The sequence below is a fragment of the Dromaius novaehollandiae genome, unplaced genomic scaffold (genome assembly GCF_036370855.1).
Source record: "Dromaius novaehollandiae isolate bDroNov1 unplaced genomic scaffold, bDroNov1.hap1 HAP1_SCAFFOLD_70, whole genome shotgun sequence".
Classification (NCBI taxonomy): Eukaryota; Metazoa; Chordata; class Aves; order Casuariiformes; family Dromaiidae; genus Dromaius; species Dromaius novaehollandiae.
This window is the reverse complement of record NW_026991372.1, coordinates 81,296-100,627: the sequence shown is the minus strand read 5'-3', so window position 1 is coordinate 100,627 and position 19,332 is coordinate 81,296. Positions and strand designations below refer to the sequence as shown.

The 19,332-nt window shown below is 74.3% G+C and overlaps 3 protein-coding genes across 3 annotated transcripts; 1 reads left to right on the top strand and 2 right to left on the bottom strand.

Moving 5' to 3' along the window:
* Window positions 1-1,193: 1,193 nt before the first annotated feature.
* Window positions 1,194-5,104, top strand: LOC135326068 (interleukin-12 subunit beta-like). The gene is made up of 6 exons (XM_064503959.1): window positions 1,194-1,263; window positions 2,102-2,323; window positions 3,050-3,158; window positions 3,239-3,420; window positions 3,613-3,761; window positions 4,943-5,104. Exons 1-6 carry the CDS (start codon window positions 1,194-1,196, stop codon window positions 5,102-5,104), a joined length of 894 nt encoding a protein of 297 aa, XP_064360029.1.
* A 564-nt stretch (window positions 5,105-5,668) lies between these two features.
* LOC112994541 (alpha-internexin-like) lies at window positions 5,669-9,290 on the bottom strand. Its single transcript, XM_064503958.1, has 4 exons — window positions 9,263-9,290; window positions 6,962-7,179; window positions 6,116-6,240; window positions 5,669-6,051 (listed from the first exon to the last, which is right to left on the bottom strand). Exons 1-4 carry the CDS (start codon window positions 9,288-9,290, stop codon window positions 6,000-6,002), a joined length of 423 nt encoding a protein of 140 aa, XP_064360028.1. The 3' UTR covers window positions 5,669-5,999.
* On the bottom strand, window positions 8,568-13,477 carry TLX2 (T cell leukemia homeobox 2). Its single transcript, XM_064503957.1, has 3 exons — window positions 13,081-13,477; window positions 10,221-10,458; window positions 8,568-9,992 (listed from the first exon to the last, which is right to left on the bottom strand). The coding sequence occupies exons 1-3, from the start codon at window positions 13,475-13,477 to the stop codon at window positions 9,776-9,778; spliced, it is 852 nt and encodes a 283-aa protein (XP_064360027.1). The 3' UTR covers window positions 8,568-9,775.
* Between the last annotated feature and the right edge of the window lie 5,855 nt (window positions 13,478-19,332).

Sequence of the window (19,332 nt, the reverse complement as noted above, 5' to 3'; positions counted from 1 at the left end):
CCTGCCTCCACGGCCCCCCGCTGCAAGCGCCCGCTCCCCACCGTGCCCCAGCCCTGCGCCTCCACGGTTTCCCTGTGCGGGCAGAGCCCGTCCCGCTCCCGGGGCTCCTGCGCTGCCCGCAGACGGGCTGTTCCCCACCACCGCGTACCAGGGCTGTCCCCCGCCCGGCCGGGCCCCAGCCGCTGTGCCCGCTGTCCCCTCCGGCCGAGCCGCCGTGCCCACGTGCCCCCCGGCCGGCTGCAGGCAGAGCCCCGGCGGCCGCCTCCCGCGCTCCGGGCCTGTCCGGCACCGCCGTGCCCTCCCCGCCGTGCCCCGGGCTCGGGCAGCTCCGTGCGGTGCAAACCCTGCCGCAGGGCCCGCAGCCCCCCCGGTCCGGGGTCTGTGCGCGAGGGTGCTGAGCACCCATCCCGGCCCCGCCGCGTCCACCTGCCTCCATCCAGGTGGGATGGGGCAGCCCCTCGCCGCCGCCCCAGCGGTGCCCGTGCTCGGGGTGGGCGAGGGGCCCCCCCTGCTCCCCGCCAGCCCGTGCCCGTGCCGAGGCTGAGGTCTGCGGGCCGGGGGCTGGAGCCAGGCCGGGCTCGCGGCTCCACCCAGCGAGGCTTTTGCCTCTTCTGAGAACTGTGATGCTCTGTGGGTTTGGCTTCACCTCGGGGCAGCCCCGCGGGGTCCCGGCCCCGTATATAGTGGGCCAGCTCAGCGCCCCCGACCCTGCCGAGCCAGCCGGAGCCGCGTGCGGTGCCGACCCGCAAGGTAAGCACGGCGGGGGAGCGGGGCTGCCGCGAGCGCCGTCACCGCGTCCCCGGGCACCGGCGACCTCCAGGCACGGGGCAGCTCCAGCGCAGGGATGCTGCTGCTGCTGCTGCACGCGGGGCTGCAGCCTCCGGCTCAGGGCGAGGCGCCCGCTGGGCCGGTGCTGGCGGGGTTGGGATGCCCTGTGCCCCGGCAGCGGGTGCGAGGCTTCTCCAGCTGCTCCCACCCAGCACCGTCCCCTCCCCGTGCCCGATCCCGCTGCCAGCCCGGGGCTGGGGCTGCTCTGCCCTCGCCTGTCCCGCAGCCAGCGCACACCCGGGCACGGCTGGTCCCCTTCGCCTGGGACACGGCTGGTCTCCTTCACCCCGACGTGTCCGGTCCCCTTCACCCAGGACGCGGCCGGTCCCTTAGCTGCCTTCGCCATGCCGCTCTTCCCACCGCAGATGCTGCTGCTGGTGGGGCTGGTGCTGTGCCTCGCCTCTGCCCGCGCCCTGACCACCTTCCCCCAGAAGCGTGAGTCCCGCCCGGGCCAGGCCCCGGGGGGGGGGGAGAGGGGATGCCCCACTGCTGGGGCGCTGAGGGGGGCAGGACCTCCAAGCAGTGGGGGGGTGGGCTGTGCCCACGGCCTTCTGATGTGGGGCTCCCGACCTCAGGGACGTGGGCATCCCTGCCCGGGGGGGACAAGGGTGGGGGCAGAATGGACACAGGGGTCTGGGGAGGGATGTGGGGTGACGGAGCAGGGCTGAGGAGGGATGTGGGGTGAGGGAGCAGGGCTGGGGAGGGATGTAGGGCTGGGGAGGGATGTGGGGTGATGGAGCAGGGCTGGGGATGGATGCAGGGGCTGGGGATGGATGTGGGGTGATGGAGCAGGGCTGGGGATGGATGTAGGGCTGGGGATGGATGTGGGGTGATGGAGCAGGGCTGGGGATGGATGCAGGGGCTGGGGAGGGATGTGGGGTGACGGGGCAGGGCTGGGGATGGATGCAGGGGCTGGGGAGGGATGTGGGGTGAGGGAGCAGGGCTGGGGATGGATGCAGGGGCTGGGGAGGGATGTGGGGTGAGGGAGCAGGGCTGGGGAGGGATGCAGGGGCTGGGGAGGGATGTGGGGTGACGGGGCAGGGCTGGGGATGGATGCAGGGGCTGGGGATGGATGTGGGGTGACGGGGCAGGGCTGGGGATGGATGCAGGGGCTGGGGATGGATGTGGGGTGACGGGGCAGGGCTGGGGACAGTGGAGGAGGATGGACCCGGTGCGTAGGGATGATGCGGGGCACGGCCTCATGCTGGGCTGGCGGAGGGGCCGCCCACACCAGAGCCCCAGCTCTGACCGTAGACTCTGCGTCCTGTTGCAGTTCAGGTCGGGAACCTGGATGAGGACGTGGTGGTGACCTGCAACACCTCAGAGCAGCAGGTGACCTGGACGCTGAACGGGGAGCTGGAGCCCATGGCAGAGCTCGTCGCCGAGGGACGCACGCTCACCATCCTGGGCTTGGACCTGCCGGCCGCCGGCAACTACAGCTGCTGGGCCGGCTCCGTCCTGCTGGACACCACCTACGTGGTGGTCAGGAGCACGTGTACGTGGGGCTGGCTGGGCGCGAGGGCAGAGCCCGGCACGGCCCTGCTGCGGGAGACCAGGGGCTGAAGGAGCGGGGCGGGGGAGGGATGTGGGGTGATGGAGCAGGGCTGGGAATGGATGTAGGGCTGGGCATGGATGTAGGGTGATGGAGCAGGGCTGGGGATGGATGTGGGGTGATGGAGCAGGGCTGGGAATGGATGTAGGGCTGGGCATGGATGTGGGGTGATGGAGCAGGGCTGGGGAGGGATGTGGGGTGATGGAGCAGGGCTGGGAATGGATGTAGGGCTGGGCATGGATGTGGGGTGATGGAGCAGGGCTGGGGAGGGATGTGGGGTGATGGAGCAGGGCTGGGAATGGATGTAGGGCTGGGCATGGATGTAGGGTGATGGAGCAGGGCTGGGGAGGGATGTGGGGTGATGGAGCAGGGCTGGGAATGGATGTAGGGCTGGGCATGGATGTAGGGTGACGGAGCAGGGCTGGGGATGGACGTGGGGTGACGGAGCAGGGCTGGGGATGGACATAGGTTGACGGAGCAGGGCTGGGGATGGATGTGGGGTGAGGGAGCAGAGCTGGGGATGGATGTGGAGTGATGGAGCAGGGCTGGGGATGGACACAAGGTGATGGGGCAGGGCTGGGGCTGGATGCAGGACAGACCCTGAGCGCAGGCTGTGCAGCCCCCCCGGGCTGGGGGCCCTGATCCGTTGCCTCCTCGCAGCCCCAGCAGGCAAGGAGCGCATGAACGTCTCCTGCCAGGCCGAGTCCTACCGCGGCTCCTTCCGCTGCTCCTGGAGGGCCCCGAGTTTCAGCGTCTTCCGCGCCCGCCTCACGCGCAGGTGGGTGCCGGGTGCCTTGGTGCCCGCCCCGGCCCCCGCCCCCGGCCAGCCCTCACCCGTGCCCCTGCTCCCGCCCGCAGCAACGGCTCCTTCGGGGACTGGGTGCACGTGGCCGGCCGCGGCGGCGGGTTCAGCGCCAGCTTCGCCGACCCCTCGTTCTGCCCCTTCGCGGAGGAGCTGCACCCGCTGCAGCTGCACCTCGAGGGGCTCTCGGACAACTCCTTCCTCAGCTTCACCATCCACTTCTTCATCCGCGACATCGGTGAGCCCAGACCCACAGCGGTGGGGTCCGGCAGCGGGGACGGACGCCCCTCCTGGGGACGCTCCCGGCTCCAGCCCCACGCTGCCAGCCCCACGGCGCGCTCGGCCCCATGGGGTGCTCGGGGCCCGCAGGGAGGGGCCCCCACCGGCTGGGGCACCCCGGGGTGACATCCCCACCGCGCTGTGCCCACAGTGCGGCCCGACCCGCCGCAGGAGCTGACGGTGCGGCGGCGGGGGGGGCGGCTCTACCTGGCGTGGGCCCCCCCGGCCTCCTGGCCGCTTCCCAAGTCCTACTTCGCCCTGCTCTACCGGCTGCAGTACGAGCTCCCCGACGGCGCACAGGTAACGCCGCGAGCCGCCACTGCCCTCACCACCCGCTGCCCACGCTGCCCCACGCCTGCACTGCCCCACGCCTGCACTGCCCCATGCCCTTGCTACCCATGTCCTCGCTGCCCCACGCCTGCACTGCCCCATGCCTGCACTGCCCCATGCCCTCACTGCCCCACACCTGCACTGCCCCATGCCCTCACCACCCTGTTCCCACACTGCCCCATGCCCTCACTGCCCCACGCCTGCACTGCCCCATGCCCTCACTGCACGTGTCCTCGCTGCCCCACACCTGCATTGCCCCATGCCTGCATTGCCCCATGCCCTCACTGCCCCACACCTGCACTGCCCCATGCCCTCACTGCCCCACGCCTGCACTGCCCCATGCCTGCATTGCCCCATGCCCTCACTGCACGTGTCCTCACTACCCATGTCCTCACTGCCCCACACCTGCATTGCCCCACACCTGCACTGCCCCATGCCTGCATTGCCCCATGCCCTCACTGCACGTGTCCTCGCTACCCATGTCCTCACTGCCCCATGCCTGCACTGCCCCATGCCCCCACTGCCCCGTGCCCGTGCTGCCCCGTGCCCACACAGCCCTGTGCCCCTGCTCCCCAGTGCTGGTCCTGCCATGTCCCCTCCATGTCCTGTGTCCACGCTGCCCCGCGCCCACACTGCCTTCCACCTTTGCTGTGCTGCACCTGCACTGCCCCGTGCCCTTGCTGCCCTGTGCCCACACCGCCCCATGCCCGTGCTGCTCCGCGCCTGCACTGCCCCATGCCCTCGCTGTCCCGTGCCCACACTGCCCCACGCCCTCGCTGCCCCATGCCCACACCACTGCATGCCCATGCTGCTCCGCGCCTGCACGGCATTGCCTTCACTCTTACTTGGGCTTTATTTTTCCTCCCGTCTGACTCAGAGCTGTGTCCTTTAGTAAAGGCCACCCCAGCCGGGACCTTTCCCTCTGCGCAGGGCTGTCATTTAGGAACCGCAACCCGCTCCGTGTGCAGGGATCGCTTCCCTTCCCCGGCCCCTTGCGGGCAGGAAACTGCGGCTGCGGCCCTCACCTGCTTCCCTGCCGCCCCGCTCCCGCCCCGCTCCCACCCTCCCCGGGAGCTCGTCCCCAGCCAGCGCCCACGGACACGGACGGGGTGGGCTGGGTGCTGCCGCCCCACCGCGGCCCTGCCTTGCAGGCGGACGAGTACCTGGAGGGCAGGGAGGAGACGAGCCTGCGGGAGGGCGCGCGGCGGGTGCGCATCAGCTGCCGCGACCCCAACGCCAGCCCCACCTGGAGCCCCTGGAGCGCCTGGCGGGACCTGGAGACGGCCCGGCCGCGGGGGCCGGCGGCACGCTGACCCCCACCCGCACACCCGCCCCCCCCTCGCCGCCCCGCTGCGCCCCACAGCGCTGGGGGACGCCCAGCCCGTGGCCTGCGGGAGCCGGGGCCGCAGAGGGGGCTTGGCAGCGCAGCCCTGCAGCAGGCACCGGTGCCCGTGGCTGGTAACGCCTTTTATTTGAAAGTGGGTTTTTAATCTCTCTATTAAAGAGCTGAGCTTGGCTTTGCTAAGAAAAAGCTGGTTGAGGCTTTGTATGTGTGCGGCAGGGGTGCGTGGGGCTGCCAGGCAGCAGGGCGGCTGGACCCCCCCCCCCCCAGTCCTCATCAACCCCCCCCAAAAGCCGCCCCCTTGCTGGGGGCCACCGTGGTCCCCCGTGTAGCATCCCCGGCGGGGACACGCTGCCACACAGCAAGGACACGTGTGCAGGGCTCCAGTCTCCGGCAAGGGGCTGCGGCCGGGCAGGGCAGGGAGCCGAGACCCTGCAGCCAGGCAGCCCCCGCGCCACCCGGCCCAGCTCCCTGCCGCAGAGCTGGGGCGCGGGGACCCACCGGACACCAGCCCCGTCACCACGGACGGCCCAGCTCTGGGTAATGCCACGGGGCGTTTATTGAGGTGCTTCCACGTGGGCCGGGGCCGGGCCCCCGGCCCTGCTGCTGCTCCAGAGAGGCTGGTGAGAGTGTGCGGCCCGGCGGGCACTGCCCTCTCGGGGTGCCAGGGCAGCGTCCGAGGGGTCCCAGGAGCCCAGGGGTCCAGAGGTCCAGCGGTCCCATGGCTTGGGAGTCTGGGGGTCCCGACACATGGGAGTCCTGGGGCTCTGGGGATCCCGCAGCAAAGTCCAGGGCTTTGGGGACCCAGGGGGACCCGGGCGTCCGAGGTCCCACGGCACGGAGATCTGGGCAGTCCGGGGGTCCCGTCACGATGGGGCTGCGGAGCCCAGGCGCAGCTCTTCCCCCTCCAGCATCTCCCTGCAAGAGACACGGCCGGGCTGAGCCCCGTGCCCGGCCCGGCCCGGCCCCCCCGCCCGCGTACCGGTACGCGGCGATCTCCACGTCCAGGGCCATGCGGAGCCGCAGCAGCGCCGGGTACTCCCGCAGGCACCGGGCCATCTCCTGCTCGGCCTCACCGATCTCCCGCTCCAGCTCTGCCACCCGCTCCTGTGGGCCCGGACCGTCAGCGCTGCCGGGCCCCATCCAGCCTCACGGGGCCCAGGTGTCCGGGCCCCCCCAGCGCCACCCAGACCCCTTTCCCCCAGACGCCAGGCATCCAGGCCTGCACCTCCCCATCCCAAACCCCAGCAGCTGGGCCACCCCTCCCCAAGAACCCCGGCACCCGAGCCCCCCCCAGGGCCATCTGGCCCCCCCTCCCCTCCAGAGCCAGGCATCTGGGCCCCCTTCAACCCCACCCGGCTCCCCTCCCCCCAGGAAAGCTGGGCACCCGGACGCCCCTCCCAAACCCAGGTACGCGGGGCCCCCCCGCTCCACCCAGCCCCCTTCCCCCAGGTGTCCAGCCCACCCCACCCTCCCCCAGACCCGGGTGTCTGGGCCCCCCTTGGCCCAGTCTCCCTTCCCCCTCAGCCCAGGCCTCCTGGCTCCCCTCAGCCCCATCCAGCTCCCCCCACACCCTCTCCCAACCCAGCGATCTGGGCCCCCCCCGAACCCAGGCATCCAGGTGCTCCCTCCCCCCCCCCAGGATGCCAGGTGCCCCCCCTCCCCGACCCAGGCGCCCAGGCCCCCTTCCCCCCCGCCCCGATCCCTGCTGTCTGCCCCACCCCGATCCCCGGTGTCCGCTCCCGCCCCCGATCCCCGGTGTCCGCTCCCCCCACCCCCGATCCCCCGTGTCCGCCCCCCCGCCCCGGGCGTGCGGGCCGCGGCGCACCTGGTACTTGGCGAGCTCGCCGCTCCGCCGGTCGCGCAGCCCCTCCAGCTGCCGGTGCAGCGCGCCCACGGCCCCGCGCAGCGCCTCCACCTCGGCGGCGCGGGCGCGGAGCAGCCGCCGGTACCCGGCCGCCTCGGCGCGGGCGCGCAGCACCGCCTCGCCGCCCCGGCACCGCGGCCGCGGCCGGGCCGGGGGCAGAGCGCAGGCGGCGGCGCCGTCTTGCCGCCCCCCGGGGCCCGGGCCGGGGCCGGGGCCGGGGCCGGGGCCGGGGCCGGGGCCGGGGCCGGGGCCGGGGCCGCGGCGGGGGTCGGGGCCGGCCGCGCTCATCCCGGCGGCTCTGCGGCGGCGCCGCAGCGGCTCCCCCCGGTAAAACGGGGCCGCGTCACGGAGCCGCAGCCAATCCCGGCGCCGGGGAACCGGCACCGGCCGCCCGCCCCCTCCCGGGAGCGCTGCCGGCGCCGGCGGGACCTGCCCCCGTCCGGCGGGTCCGCAGGGGGTGCAGGGTCCCGCCGGCGCCCGGAGAGGGTCCCGTCCCCGGGCCCCCTCCCCTGCAGCGCCGGTTCCCGGTTCCCCGTTCCCCGTTCCCCGTTCCCCGTTCCCGGGCGCTCCGCCCGCCGAGCCCCGCAGGCGCCGCCGGCCCGGTGCGCCCCGTGCGGCGCTGCAGCACCATGGACAGCGGCGGGGCGAAGGGGGGGGGTTGGGGGGGTTAGGGTTGGGTTAGGGGCTGGTGTTAGGGGCGGGGTGGGGGTTAGGGTTAGGTTTGGGGTTGGGGTTAGGGATGGGGTGGGAGTTAGGGTTAGGGCAGGGATTCGGGTTGGATGAGGCGCAGGAGTAGGGGTTAGAGTTAGGTTTGGGGTTGGGGTGGGGGTTAGGATTAGGTTTAGATTTGGTGGGGTTACGCTTGGGGTGGTGGTTAGGGTTGGGTTAGGAGTTGGTGATGGGGTGGGGGGGTTAGGGTTAGGACAGGGATTAGGGTTGGATGGGGCAGGAGTGGGGGTTAGGATTAGGTTTGGGGTGGAGGCTAGGATTAGGGGCAGGAGTGGGGGTTAGGGTTAAATTTGGCATTGGGTGGGGGTTAGGATTAGGTTTAGATTTGGTGTGGGTGTTAGGGTTGGGTTAGGGGTTGGTGTTAGCGGTGGGGGGGGTTAGGATTAGGACAGGGATTAGGGTTGGATTGGGGCAGGAGTGGGGGTTAGGGTTAGGTTTGGGGTTGGGATAAGGAGCAGGGTTGGAGTCGAGGCTCAATTTGGAGTGAGGGTAGGGACCGGGTTTGGGGTTAGGGTTACGATTAGAGTTAGGGTGGGGGTTGGAGTTACGGTTAGGTTTGGGGTTGGGGTGGAGGTTTGGGTTAGGGCTGGGGTTAAGGCTGGGGTTGGGGTTATAGTTGGGTTAGTGTTAGACCTGGAGTTATGGTGGGGGGTGAGGTTAAGGCTGAGGTTAGGGTTAGGATTAGGGTTAGGGCTTGGGTGGGAGTTAGGGTAAGGTTTAAGGTTGGGGCCGTGCACTGCCAGGGCCTGGGCTGGCCCAGACGGGGCCCCCGGGGCTGGGCACCACCCGGCATGGCCGAGGCTGGCTGGAGCGGGGTCAGGGCTGGGACCAGGTGGGATCGAGGGTCCTGCAGCCCCGGGGGGAGCAGGGCAGGGGACGGGGCTCGTTCGGCTTGGGGAGGTCTGCACTGGGTCCTGGCCCCACCACGGGAGACGGGGGACACTCAGGTGTCATTGTGGGAAAGGACGGGTCACAGGCCGGGGGGGGAGGCTGCTGGAGCAGGGGGCTTTCTGCAGCTGGAGACCCCGGCAGACACCTCTGCCTCCTCTGGGACCGGCAAACTCCAGGCACGCCAGGCGAAAGGTTCAGTCCTTCACCAAAACACAGGCAGCTCGGGCAGGAGGGGAGGGAGTCCTGCGAAGCGCAGGCTCACGGGGCCCGAGGCGGGCGCGAGCGGAGCCGGCACGCCGCGCACCCCTGCCCCAACGCAGCCCCGGGGGCTGCCGCAATCCTCCGCCGTGACCGGGAATCCCGTGTCCGTCACCGGTGTCGCTGCGGGAACGGCACGGCCGGGCCCAGGGCCGCGGGGAGCTGGCGAGCCAGCAGGCACGGAGAGGGGAGCACCGGGAGCCCAGGCCGGGCAGCAAACAAGCTCCATGTGTCCAGCCCCGCAGAGGGGCGCGGGGGCCGCGCCGGCCCGGCAGAGGCCTCTTCCAGCTGGGGCGCTTGCAGCTGGGAGCTGGAGCTGGCAAACGCCGACTCGAGTAAGGTGTGTGTCTGCGAGCGATGCAGTCCACCACGGGGACCGGTTACCAAGGGCGGCAGATTCTCCATCATCCATTTCCCTGCCTGCACCGGGATCTGCTGTCCCCGGACAGGACTGGGCCTGGAGCAGCCCCACGGGGAGCAGGGGGCCTGGCCCGGTCCCGGCGTCTGCTGAGGGGCGTCAGGGGAGGCAGGGAGAGGCGGCCGCCGCTCGGGGCACCCCCGGCCCCGGGCTCCCCGGCAAGATCCCGGCAGAAGGGCCGCCCATGGCCGTGCGGCGCTCGAGTCGGCGGTCAGCAGAGCCTCCGAGTCCACCGCGGGGGCTCGTGTGCCGCCCCGGGATGGCAAGGCAGGGCGCAGGGGGGGCTGGCCGCGGCGTGGGGCGGGCACGGGGAGGGTGCTGCCGTGCGGGAGCCGTCCTGGGAAACGGCAGCCCCCTCCCTGCCGCCGGGACGGAGGTGCCGGGCTCCGACCTCGCCGGCTCCTCCCGCCCGCCGCCTCCGCCCGACGAGTTCGAGGCCCCGCGGGGGGGCCGGCCGGCCCCTCTGCTCCGCAGCGGCCTCACACCACGGAGGCCACCCCTGAGACGGACGTCACCTTATTGTCCTCGGCCCAGGGCTGCAGGTTCTGCAGGGCGTAGAGGGAGGAGTTGTGCATGCAGAGCGGGTCCTGGGGCAGCGGCTGGCTCAGGCTCTTCTGGAAGGCCTCCTGCTGCAGGTGCAGCATCAGGCGGTTGGCCTGCTGGCGCTCCGCCTCGCGCTCCTCCGCCGTCTGCCTCCTGCCAGCACAGGCAGCAGCTCCAGGCCCGCCGCCAGCCGCCCCACGGCAGCGCCGGAGCCCCGTCGCACTCCCAGCACCGCCGCGTCCCGCCCGGGGCAGCGGCTGCCGGAGCGGGGCTGGGGGCGCGGGGCTGCTCCGCGCCTTGCGGACCCGACACCTCGCTGGCTGCGAGGCGGCTGTGGGTGCCGCGCCGGCTCGGCCCGCGGCGCTGCGCCGGCCCCGTTACCTCCACTTGGTGCGGCGGTTCTGGAACCAGGTCTTGACCTGGGCGTCCGTCATCTTGAGGGCCTTGGCCAGGGTGGCGCGCTCGGCCGAGGCCAGGTACTTCTGGCGGTGGAAGCGCTTCTCCAGCTCGCAGATCTGCACCCGGCTGAAGGAGGTGCGCGGCTTCTTGCGCTTGGGCGGCGTGCGGTTCTGGTAGGGGTGCCCGATGCGCCGGGTCGCCGCAAAGGGCGACAGCGCAGCTGCAGGCGGAGCAGAGCAGAGCAGAGCGGGGCGGGCGGGTGAGGGGGCCGCGCTGGGGGCCCCGGCCCGGCGAGGGGGCGGCTCCCGCTGCAGCGAGGCTCGGCCGGGCCGGCGGGGCTGGGGCAGAGCCCCTGGCTGGGGCATGGTGGGAGGCAGCGCGGGAACGCGGATGGGGATGCCCAGGCTGGGCGGAGGGCAAACACGAGCTCTGCAGCGAGCGTGGGGCCAGCAAGGCCCCGGCAGCACAAACGTCCCCTTCCCCGAGCACGGAGCCACCCCCCAGCCCCGGCGGGGCATCGCAGACCCTGCCGGGGCTTCCTGGGCCCCTGGGCTGGGCTCAGCCCTCCCCGGGGAGGGGGCAGGATCCCAGGAGCCATCGGGAGGCAGCTAATGTCTCCCTCCGCACGCCAGCGGCATCTGGGCTGGCCGCCCGCCAGCTGCCCGGGTAACGCGGGGGCCGCGGGAAGGGGCCGTCCCCAGCGCGCAGCCCGGAGCCGCGCAGCCAGCGTGCGGGGTCCTGTCGCCGCAGGCACTGCTGCTGCCAGGTGGATCACGGCAGCACCAGCACCAGGAGCCCTCTGCCAAGGGAGCCCTATGAGGACACCAGCCCTGGTGCTCCGGCACAGCCGGCACGCGGGGAGCCCAGCTCCGGGGACCGCAGCCATCGCCCGGCACCCGTCGCTGGCGCTGCACGAGCAGAGCTCGGCACGGCAGAAGGGAGGCCCAAAGGGCAGCGACGCCCCGTGCAAGCAGAGCCGCGGCAGGCCCCGGCCAGCCCCACGGCCTGCGAGGCCGGAGCCCCCCGCGAGGCCGGAGCCCCCTCCCGCCTGGCACCCCCGGCTCGGCCGCGCGGGGCGGGACACCCGGCTCCCCGCCGGCAGGGCTGGAAGCGGTTGACGCAAGTGGAGCCGCGCGGTCGGGGGGCAGGACGCCCCTGCGCTCCCCTCGCCGCAGCGGGGCGGCCCCTCGCCGCGAGCAGATGCCGGCAGCCTGGAGACCACCCCAAGGCCGGCGGCGGAGGCGCTGAGTGATGGCCGCGGCCGGGAGACCCCGTGCCGGGGAGGGGCCGCCCCGTGCACCCACCGCTGGCGCCAGGCAGGAGACGAGGACGTCACCCGCCGCTCCCCGCGCGGCGATGGTGCTTCGTCACCGCGGGGGCGGCTGGGTGGGCTGGGAGGTGGCCCCGGCTCTGCTGGCGCCCGGGACGGGGCCTCGGCGGGCTCCGGCACCTCCCCGCCGGCAGGGCCCCGCTCCCTCCCCGGGGAGGCACGGCGGTGGGACTGGGGTGGCCCCCAGCACCCGCTGCACCGGGGCCCCTTCCGTGGCGGCTGAGCGGCTCCGCGGGAGCAACGCGCTGCGGACGTGGCAGCACCGCCATCTTGGGAAGGCGCCTCCGGCCGAGCCGAGCCGGGATGAGCCGGGATGAGCCGAGCTGAGCCGAGCCAGGCCAGGCCAGGCCTTCTCTGCACCAGCGCTCCAGCCCCGGCACTCAGCACCGGCACCCCAGCATCCCAGCCCAGGCCCCCAGCCCTTTTCCTCCGCATGCAGCCCCCAGCACCCCGGCCCTGCCTGCAAGCACAGGGTGCTCCAGCTGCTCCGGCGTCCGCAGACGCTCAGCACCCAGCCCCGAACGCGCACCAGCACCCCGCAGCCTCCTCCTCGGACGCCTGCACACAGCAGCCTGCCGCTCCGGCCCCGCTGCACGCACGAGCCCCAGCCTCTCCCAGGGGACGATACACGCGGGTCTCCGCATCCTGCACACGCGGGGTCTCTGCAGCCCCATCAACACCACCGCAGCCGCCTCCTCCTCGTGCACACACGGGTGTCCACGCGACCCACACCTGGCCCCAGCAGCACCCCGCGCCCCACACACATGTGGGACACCTGCTGCAGCCCGGTCCCTGCACCCTCATCCTGGCCCACGGGTTCCTCTACAGCCCCTGCGCCCCGTCCCTGCACCCAGCGGGGTCCTGGCACCCCCGTCCCCGCACACAGTGGGGTCCCAGCACCCCCGTCCCCGCACGCATCGGGCACCTGCACCCCGGGCTCTCTGCAGCCGGTGCCCCGGCAGCCTCCGCCCTGCCCGTGGGACAAGCGTGGTGCTCGGTGCCCCCCGGCTCCGCATAGGGGCGCGGCTGCCGGTGCCAAGCCCGAGCCCGACCCGAGGCCGGGCGGGACAGGACCCCCCCGGGGCGCCGCACGGAGCGGGCCCCCTGCCCGGCCCCCGCCGCGAAGCCGGCTCCAGCCCCCGCCCGCGCACCGGCAACCGGAGCGGGGCCGCGGGGCAGCTGTCGCTGTCGCTGCCGGTGCCGGCCCGGAGCCGCTCCCGGCGAGCCCCGACGGCGGCCGCTTCCCGGGGTCCCGCGGCGGCCGGCGGGGCGCGGGTGGGGACCGGCCGGGCCGTGCGGCGGCTCCAGCGCGGCCCCGAGCTCGGCAGCGTTCCGAGCGGGGAGGCGCCCGGCGCCGCGGGGACCGGGCGGAGCGCACGTCCCGCCCCGCGAGCCGGCGGCGGGCAGAGCCGCGGCACCCGGCCCCGGTGCGCGCCCGCTTCGCCCGCCCGGCAGAGCCGTCGGAGCCGTCGGGAGCCGTCGGGGCGGCGGCGGCCCCGCCGCGGCGCTCACCTGAGAGCCGGTCCTTGGCGATGCGCCGCGTGGTCTCCATCCAGGGGAAGGTGAGCCCCGAGAGCCCGGGCACCGGCTGCGGCGCGGCGGGCGGCGCGGCGGGCGCGGGCCGGTGCGCCGGGACGCGGATGACCCCGGCGGGCGGCGCGGCGGGCGCGGGGGTCACGTTCACGCTCACGTTCATGCTCATGTTGAGGTTGTAGGAGCCGAGCGAGCAGGCGGGGCCGTAGCCGCCGCCGTAGAGCCCGTAGTCGGGCTCGCCCGCCGCCCGGGCCGCCGCCGCGCCGCCGCCGGGGGGCTCGGGGCCGCCGAGGATCTGGTCGATGCCGAAGCTGATGGGCTCGTGGGGCGGCGGGGCCGGGCCGCCGCCCTCCCGCGGCAGCGCCGCCGCCTCCATGGCCCCGCCGCGGCCCCGCCGCGCTCACTGCCGCCGGGGCGCGGGCATCGCGGGCCGCCTAGGCGGGGGGGGCGGCGGCGGGCGCCCGCTGCGGCCCGCTCGGCGGGGGCAGGAGCGGGGGCAGGAGCGGGGGCAGGAGCGGGGGCAGGGGCAGGGGCCCGCGCATGGCCCGCGGCGGCGGCTGCTGGCGGCCGCCGGCTCCGGTGCGCGGCGCGGCGCGGCGGGGCCCCCCGGCAGCACGCGCTTTTCTGCCCCGCTCCATCTGGACCTGCCAAAATCCCGGGCGCCCGCGCGCTGATTGGCGGCCGCGCCCGGTGATGGACAGCCCCGCGCCCCGGGGGCGGGGGCACGCGCACCCCGGGGCCCCGCCCCGCCCCGGCACCGGGCCCCCCCGCCCCGGCACCGGCCCCCGCCCTGCCGCGCAGCAGCCGCCGGGCCTCCCCGCCGGGACCCCCGGCTCGGCCCGCGGAGCACCGGGGGGACCCGCTCCGCCGCGGCTCCGGGGCGGCCGGACTGTGCGCGCCGTCCCCGAGCGCCCGGGGCACCGCCCGGCCCGGGCACCGCCGCCCTCCAGCCCGCGGAAGACGGGGCCGAGCGCGGCGGCCGCGACTCGCGGAGCCGCCCGAGGCGCCCCCGGGCTCCCAGCAGCGCATGCAGCGGCGCGGGCCCGACCGGCGCCGCCGCCGCGACACCGGGCAGCGGCGCCGGGACCCGCAGCCTCGCGGCGGGCCGGGACCGGGGCCGGGACCGAGCAGGGCCGGGGCCGGGGCCGGGGCCGGGCGGTCTCGCCTGGCGGAGGTTGGCGGCGTCGGGGCGCTCAGCGCGCACAGCCGGGGCCGCAGCGGCGCGCCCGGAGCCGCCGCTCGCCGGCCCGACACGGAGCCGCGGAGCCGCCCCGGCGCTCCCGGCCGGGCACCGCCGCCGCGGCCCCGGCGCCACGGACCCGCGCTGCCCGCTTCGCCGTTCTCCGACCGAGGGGGCCGGCCCCGGGCTGCCCTTCCCGGCCCCGGGCTGCCCTTCCCGGTGCGCGCAGCCGGGATCGCGCCCCCCCGTGCCGGGCACGCCGCCTTGGCTGCCCCGCAGCCGCCGGTATCGGAGCGCTCCGGCCCCGACGCCCCGACTCCGCCGCTCCCGGGGAGAACGGATCCCGTTTACCGGGATCTGCCGCTCCCGGGGACGCGGACGCCGGTTCCCCCGATCCGCCGCTCCCGGGGACACGGACCCCGGGCGCTTCTCTCCACCGTTCCCGGGGGCAGGGACCGCGGCTCTCCCCGGTTCACCCCATCCGCCGTCCTCGGGGACACGGACCCCGGTTCCCCCGGCTCCGCTGAACGGGGGCATGGACCCCATCCGCCGGGATCTGCCGCTCCGGGGACACGGACCGCGGCTCCGACACGGAGCAGCCGCTCCGGCGACACGGACCCCGGTCCCCCCGGTCCGCCGCTCCCGGGGACGCGGACCCCGATCGCTCCCCTCCGCCGCTCCCGGGGCCACGGACCGAGCCCCCGCCCCGCGGTGCTCTTACTCTTACCTGGCTCCGCGGCGGAGCGGGGCCGGTTTGCCGGGCACTGCCGTCCCTGCTCCACGCTGCGCCCCGGCCGGGGGGGCGGTGCGGCCGCGCAGGGTCCGGCGGTGCCGGTTCGGGCGGGCTCTGCCCCGGCGCTGCCCAGCGGGGCCGGTGCCCGCGGCCGCCGCCCGCGCCGAGCCGAGTCGGCACGGCGACAGCAGCTACCGAAGGGCGAGAGGGGTCGGATCGTGCCTCCCGGCGACTATCGCGATAGTCGCGCCGGGCTGCGGGGAGCGGGTGTGGGGCGGCGGGTCCGGCCCCCGGCACCCCGCCGATCCCCGGGGGTCGGTCCCGGCGGCTCCCGGGCTGCGGGGTCCCGGGGCTGCGGGGTCCCGGGATGCCGGGTGCGGGGCTCCCGGGCCGGCAGCGGTTCAGGGCGAGGGCGGCGGGGTCACGGCTCCGGGGCAGGGGCCGGCGGGGGAGGCGGCCGCCCTGGCGCCACCGGTCTGGGGCAAATGACATTACCGGGGCCTGCGCCTGTAAATCACGGCGGCACCCAGCGCCGCAGCTGCCGCGCCCCGGGGCACCCGCCCGTCCTGGGGCCGTGGGCGCGCAGCCAGGGCCCGGGCTCGGCAGGGCCGCACGCCCCGGGCACCGGCCCCGTGCTGTGGCTCCTCCGGGACGTGGGGCGACAGCACCCACGCTGCGCTGGGCACACGCCCGCCCCATGGCGCAGCACGGCTGCACGCGCTCCACCCCACAGCGTGCACAGCCCCACACACGCTCATGCACGCGCCGCAGCACGGCGGGGCTGTACATGCACTCGCATGTGCACAGCGTGGATACACACGCAGTCACACACGCAGAGCACGGCACGGCCACACACACGCTCATGCACGCGCCGCAGCACGGCGGGGCTGTACATGCACTCGCATGTGCACAGCGTGGATACGCACAGTCACACGTGCAGAGCACGGCACGGCCACACACAAGCACATCCGCACCCCGTGGTTCGGCACAGCTCCGGACACGCACTCGGGCCCGGCTGTGCAGCACGGGTGTAGCACACACCCACGGCCCCGCGTGGTACTCGCACACCGTCCAGGCAGCACAGCCTCCCGCAACAGCTCACCAGGGCGGCACCCCAGCCGGATACGTGCACACAGACACGCACAGGCGCACGCCGTGGGTCGCAGCATGGCTTCCCCGGAGCTGCGCCCTGCCCAGCGACGCCTGCACACCCCCCCGCCCCACGCGCTCGTGCCCCGTCCCGGTCAGCCCCAGGCTGGGTGCACGCTGCTGCCCTGCACGACTCAGGCGTCGCATGGCTCGTGCCCCGCTGCACTGACCGTGCCACGGCCACGGAGCTGCCCCCACGGAGCTGCCCCTTTCCAAAGGGGCATCTCCTACCCCCTTTGCCTTCCCGGGATGCTCCCGAGCAGGACTGCGGAGCCCCGTGCCGCTGGCGTGACGCCCCTGCGCGCTGCAGCAGGGGAGGGTGATGCTGCCCGAGGACCACAGCACCGGTCCGCATGGCCGGCTCGCCCCGGGCCGCCTGCCCTCCCTGGAGGCCCTGCCGGGCTGGAGCCCTGGGAGCTTCCCAGGCCTGGTGGGGTCCCAGGGGCTGGGAGAAACCCCGCCTGAGGCTCCCCTGCATGAGCACAGCAAAGCTCCGGCTTTTCCAGCCCCGGAAACATCCCCAAGTGAAGCCGCAGGCTCCAGGGTCTGCCGCGAGCGAGGGGATCTCTGCGGCTCAGCCGGGCCGCGGGGGCTTGGTGCCGGCGGGGAGCCGCTTCGCGTGCAGGGAGCTGGCGCTGGCCCAGGCCCCGTGGCGCCTGCCCCGGGCCGGAGCGGGGCGTCTGGGAGGAAATGCCCTGTGCCGGGGGAGGCCCCCGCGCCGCGGCAGGTTAATTAACCCTAGAGAAGGAGGCAGATGTTTGGAAGCGCCCAGGGGCTGGAATGCTGCACGGAGCCCGGGAGATGGATCGTCACGCAGGTGACACGGCCGGGGCGGGCACCAGGCACACGCGGTGCCTGCCCATGTCCCGGAGCCGCCCTGCGCCCGCGGCAGGGCTCTGCCGGGGCCCTCGCCAGCCGGGTGCTCGCCCTGGGCCAGAGGACCGATGGGTCGTGCGGAGCCCTGCTCCAGTCCGCGGCTCAGCGCCAGGTGCTCCCGCAAAGGAAGACGCGAGGCCGAGGCTGGGCTGGCCGAGGACAGAGCCACAAGCGTGGGGGCCCAGCAGCACCCGTGCTGTGCACTGTGCCGGGAGCAGCGTCCCAGCCCGAGGGCTCGCTCGCGCCCCGGGGCTGGGCAGCTCCGGGAGGGCTGTGGGGCAGCGGGAGCCCCGCGGCTGCACGGGAAGGGCCGAACCCCAGCGTGCCGCCCTGGGCCGGCTCCGGGTGCGGGGATCGCCCTGCCGCCACAGCCCGGGGGGGGCCTCTCCCGGTTCCTGGGGCCTCGAGAGCTGCTGTGAAGCCAGGGCTCGGGGCCAGGCGGGAGCCTGCTCGCACCCCGCACTGGGATGGGGCTGGAGGTGCCCCAAGGAACGGGCAAATGCCCTGGCCCCGAGCGGGGCAATGCGAAAGAGTGGCGATTTCCCAGCCATGTGTGCATCCCCCCTCGCTGCCGTGCATGCCCATGCCGGCTGGGGGGGCCCGGGCCGGGGCTCCCCGCAGGGAGCAGGTGATGTGGCCTCGGGTCCAAGCGCAGACGCATACCGATGGCAGAGGGCCACCGGCTCGAGCCGAGGGACAAGGTGCAAAGAGCTTCCCCCGACTCCGGGCAGGAGATCGGCCCTCGGCCTTGAGACGCTGCCGACACTTGCAGCGACGGCGGCGCCCGGCTCTCCCGCCGGCAGAGCCGTGTCGGCTCCAGCCAGGGCTGCGCGCCCGAGCAGAGCGGCATCCCAGCATCCCAGCATGCCGGTGTCCCACCTGGGAGCCGCGTCACCCAGCAGCTCCTGGCAAAGCCGCGTGGCTCCCGGCTGCCCGGAAAGGCCGCGGGATGGGCTCGGCAGTGGGGCGCCCTGCTGCCCTGCAGCTGCGCTTGGCCGCGATGCCCGTCCCCTGCGGCCGCCCCATCCGCCCGCGGCCCCGGTGCTGCCGGTTGCACGGGGCGTCGCAGTGCCGTCCCCGCCTGCCGTCCCCGGGCTGGTGTCCCCGGCCCCGCAGGGCCTCCTGCCGCGCTCGGGTGCCGCTGCCAGGGCAGGAGCTGCAGAGCGGGTCCCCACCTGCCCCGCGCCGCTGACGGCAGCGCTGCCCGCGCGCACCGATTACGCAGCGAGCCTGGAAGGGCCCCGCGTTACACCAGCGAGATGCTGCCAAGCCGCCCTCTCCCGCCCGCTCCCCCCCGTAATCTCATTATTGCTGGACGTCCCCTTCTTCCTCCCGCTTCCCCCCCAAACCCGCTGGCAAACTGTAGGGACAGTCAGCTCCTCTCTGGCTGCTGGGTTAATTCTGGGCTAATTAGATGAAGCCGGCCCAGATTGGATTACTTTAGCCTGCATTTGGTCCTCCAGTCCTTGACTTGCGGCTCCCGGGGGAGCTGCTGGCGCCTCCTGCCTCAATCAGACACTTCTTAACTGCATGAAACACTCCCGGTGCCCCGCACCCGCCGGCCCCGGGGCGGGCGCTGGCACCCGGGCAGGGTGCGCGGGGGGACGGGGCGGCCGCCGGCGGGCGTGTGCCGGCCCCCGCCGCTGCTGCCGGGCCGTGGAGAGCCGCGCCGGGGCAGCCGCCGGCCCTGGGCTGCGGGGCAGAACCGGGCACAGCCGCACCGGGCACAGCCGCCGGCATGCGGGGATGCGGGGATGCAGGGATGTGGGGATGTGAGGATGTGGGGATGCGGGGATACAGGGATGTGGGGATGTGGGGATGTCAGGATGTGGGGATGCGGGGATGCGGTTTTGTGGGGATGCGGGGATGTGAGGATGCGGGGATGTGGGATGCAGGGATGCGGGGATGTGGGGATGCGGGGATGCGGGGATGCGGGGATGTGGGATGCAGGGATGTGGGGATGTGGGATGCGGCGATGTGGAGATGTGGAGATGCAGGGATGTGGGGATGCGGGGATGTGGAGATGCAGGGATGCAGGGATGTGGGGATGCGGGGATGTGGAGATGCAGGGATGCAGGGATGCAGGGATGCGGGGATGTAGGGATGCAGGGATGTGGGGATGCGGGGATGTGGGGATGTCAGGATGTGGGGATGCTGGCATGCGGTTTTGTGGGGATGCGGGGATGTGAGGATGCGGGGATATGGGATGCAGGGATGTGGGGATGTAGGGATGTGGGGATGCGGGGATGCGGGGATGTGAGGATGCGGGGATGAGGATGTGGGGATGTGGGGA

Coding starts and splice junctions, on each gene's coding strand:
- TLX2 (XM_064503957.1), bottom strand. CDS start 13,477: ATGGAGGCGGCGGCGCTGCCGCGGGAGGGCGGCGGCCCGGCCCCGCCG. Junction 10,459..13,080: donor CGCCAAGGACCGGCTCTCAG/GTGAGCGCCGCG, acceptor CTCCGCCTGCAG/CTGCGCTGTCGCCCTTTGCG. Junction 9,993..10,220: donor AACCGCCGCACCAAGTGGAG/GTAACGGGGCCG, acceptor CTGTGCTGGCAG/GAGGCAGACGGCGGAGGAGC.
- LOC135326068 (XM_064503959.1), top strand. CDS start 1,194: ATGCTGCTGCTGGTGGGGCTGGTGCTGTGCCTCGCCTCTGCCCGCGCC. Junction 1,264..2,101: donor GACCACCTTCCCCCAGAAGC/GTGAGTCCCGCC, acceptor GTCCTGTTGCAG/TTCAGGTCGGGAACCTGGAT. Junction 3,762..4,942: donor AGCTCCCCGACGGCGCACAG/GTAACGCCGCGA, acceptor CCTGCCTTGCAG/GCGGACGAGTACCTGGAGGG.
- LOC112994541 (XM_064503958.1), bottom strand. CDS start 9,290: ATGGATGATGGAGAATCTGCCGCCCTTG. Junction 6,241..6,961: donor GCGAGCTCGCCAAGTACCAG/GTGCGCCGCGGC, acceptor CCGGGCCCACAG/GAGCGGGTGGCAGAGCTGGA. Junction 6,052..6,115: donor GTGGAGATCGCCGCGTACCG/GTACGCGGGCGG, acceptor TGTCTCTTGCAG/GGAGATGCTGGAGGGGGAAG.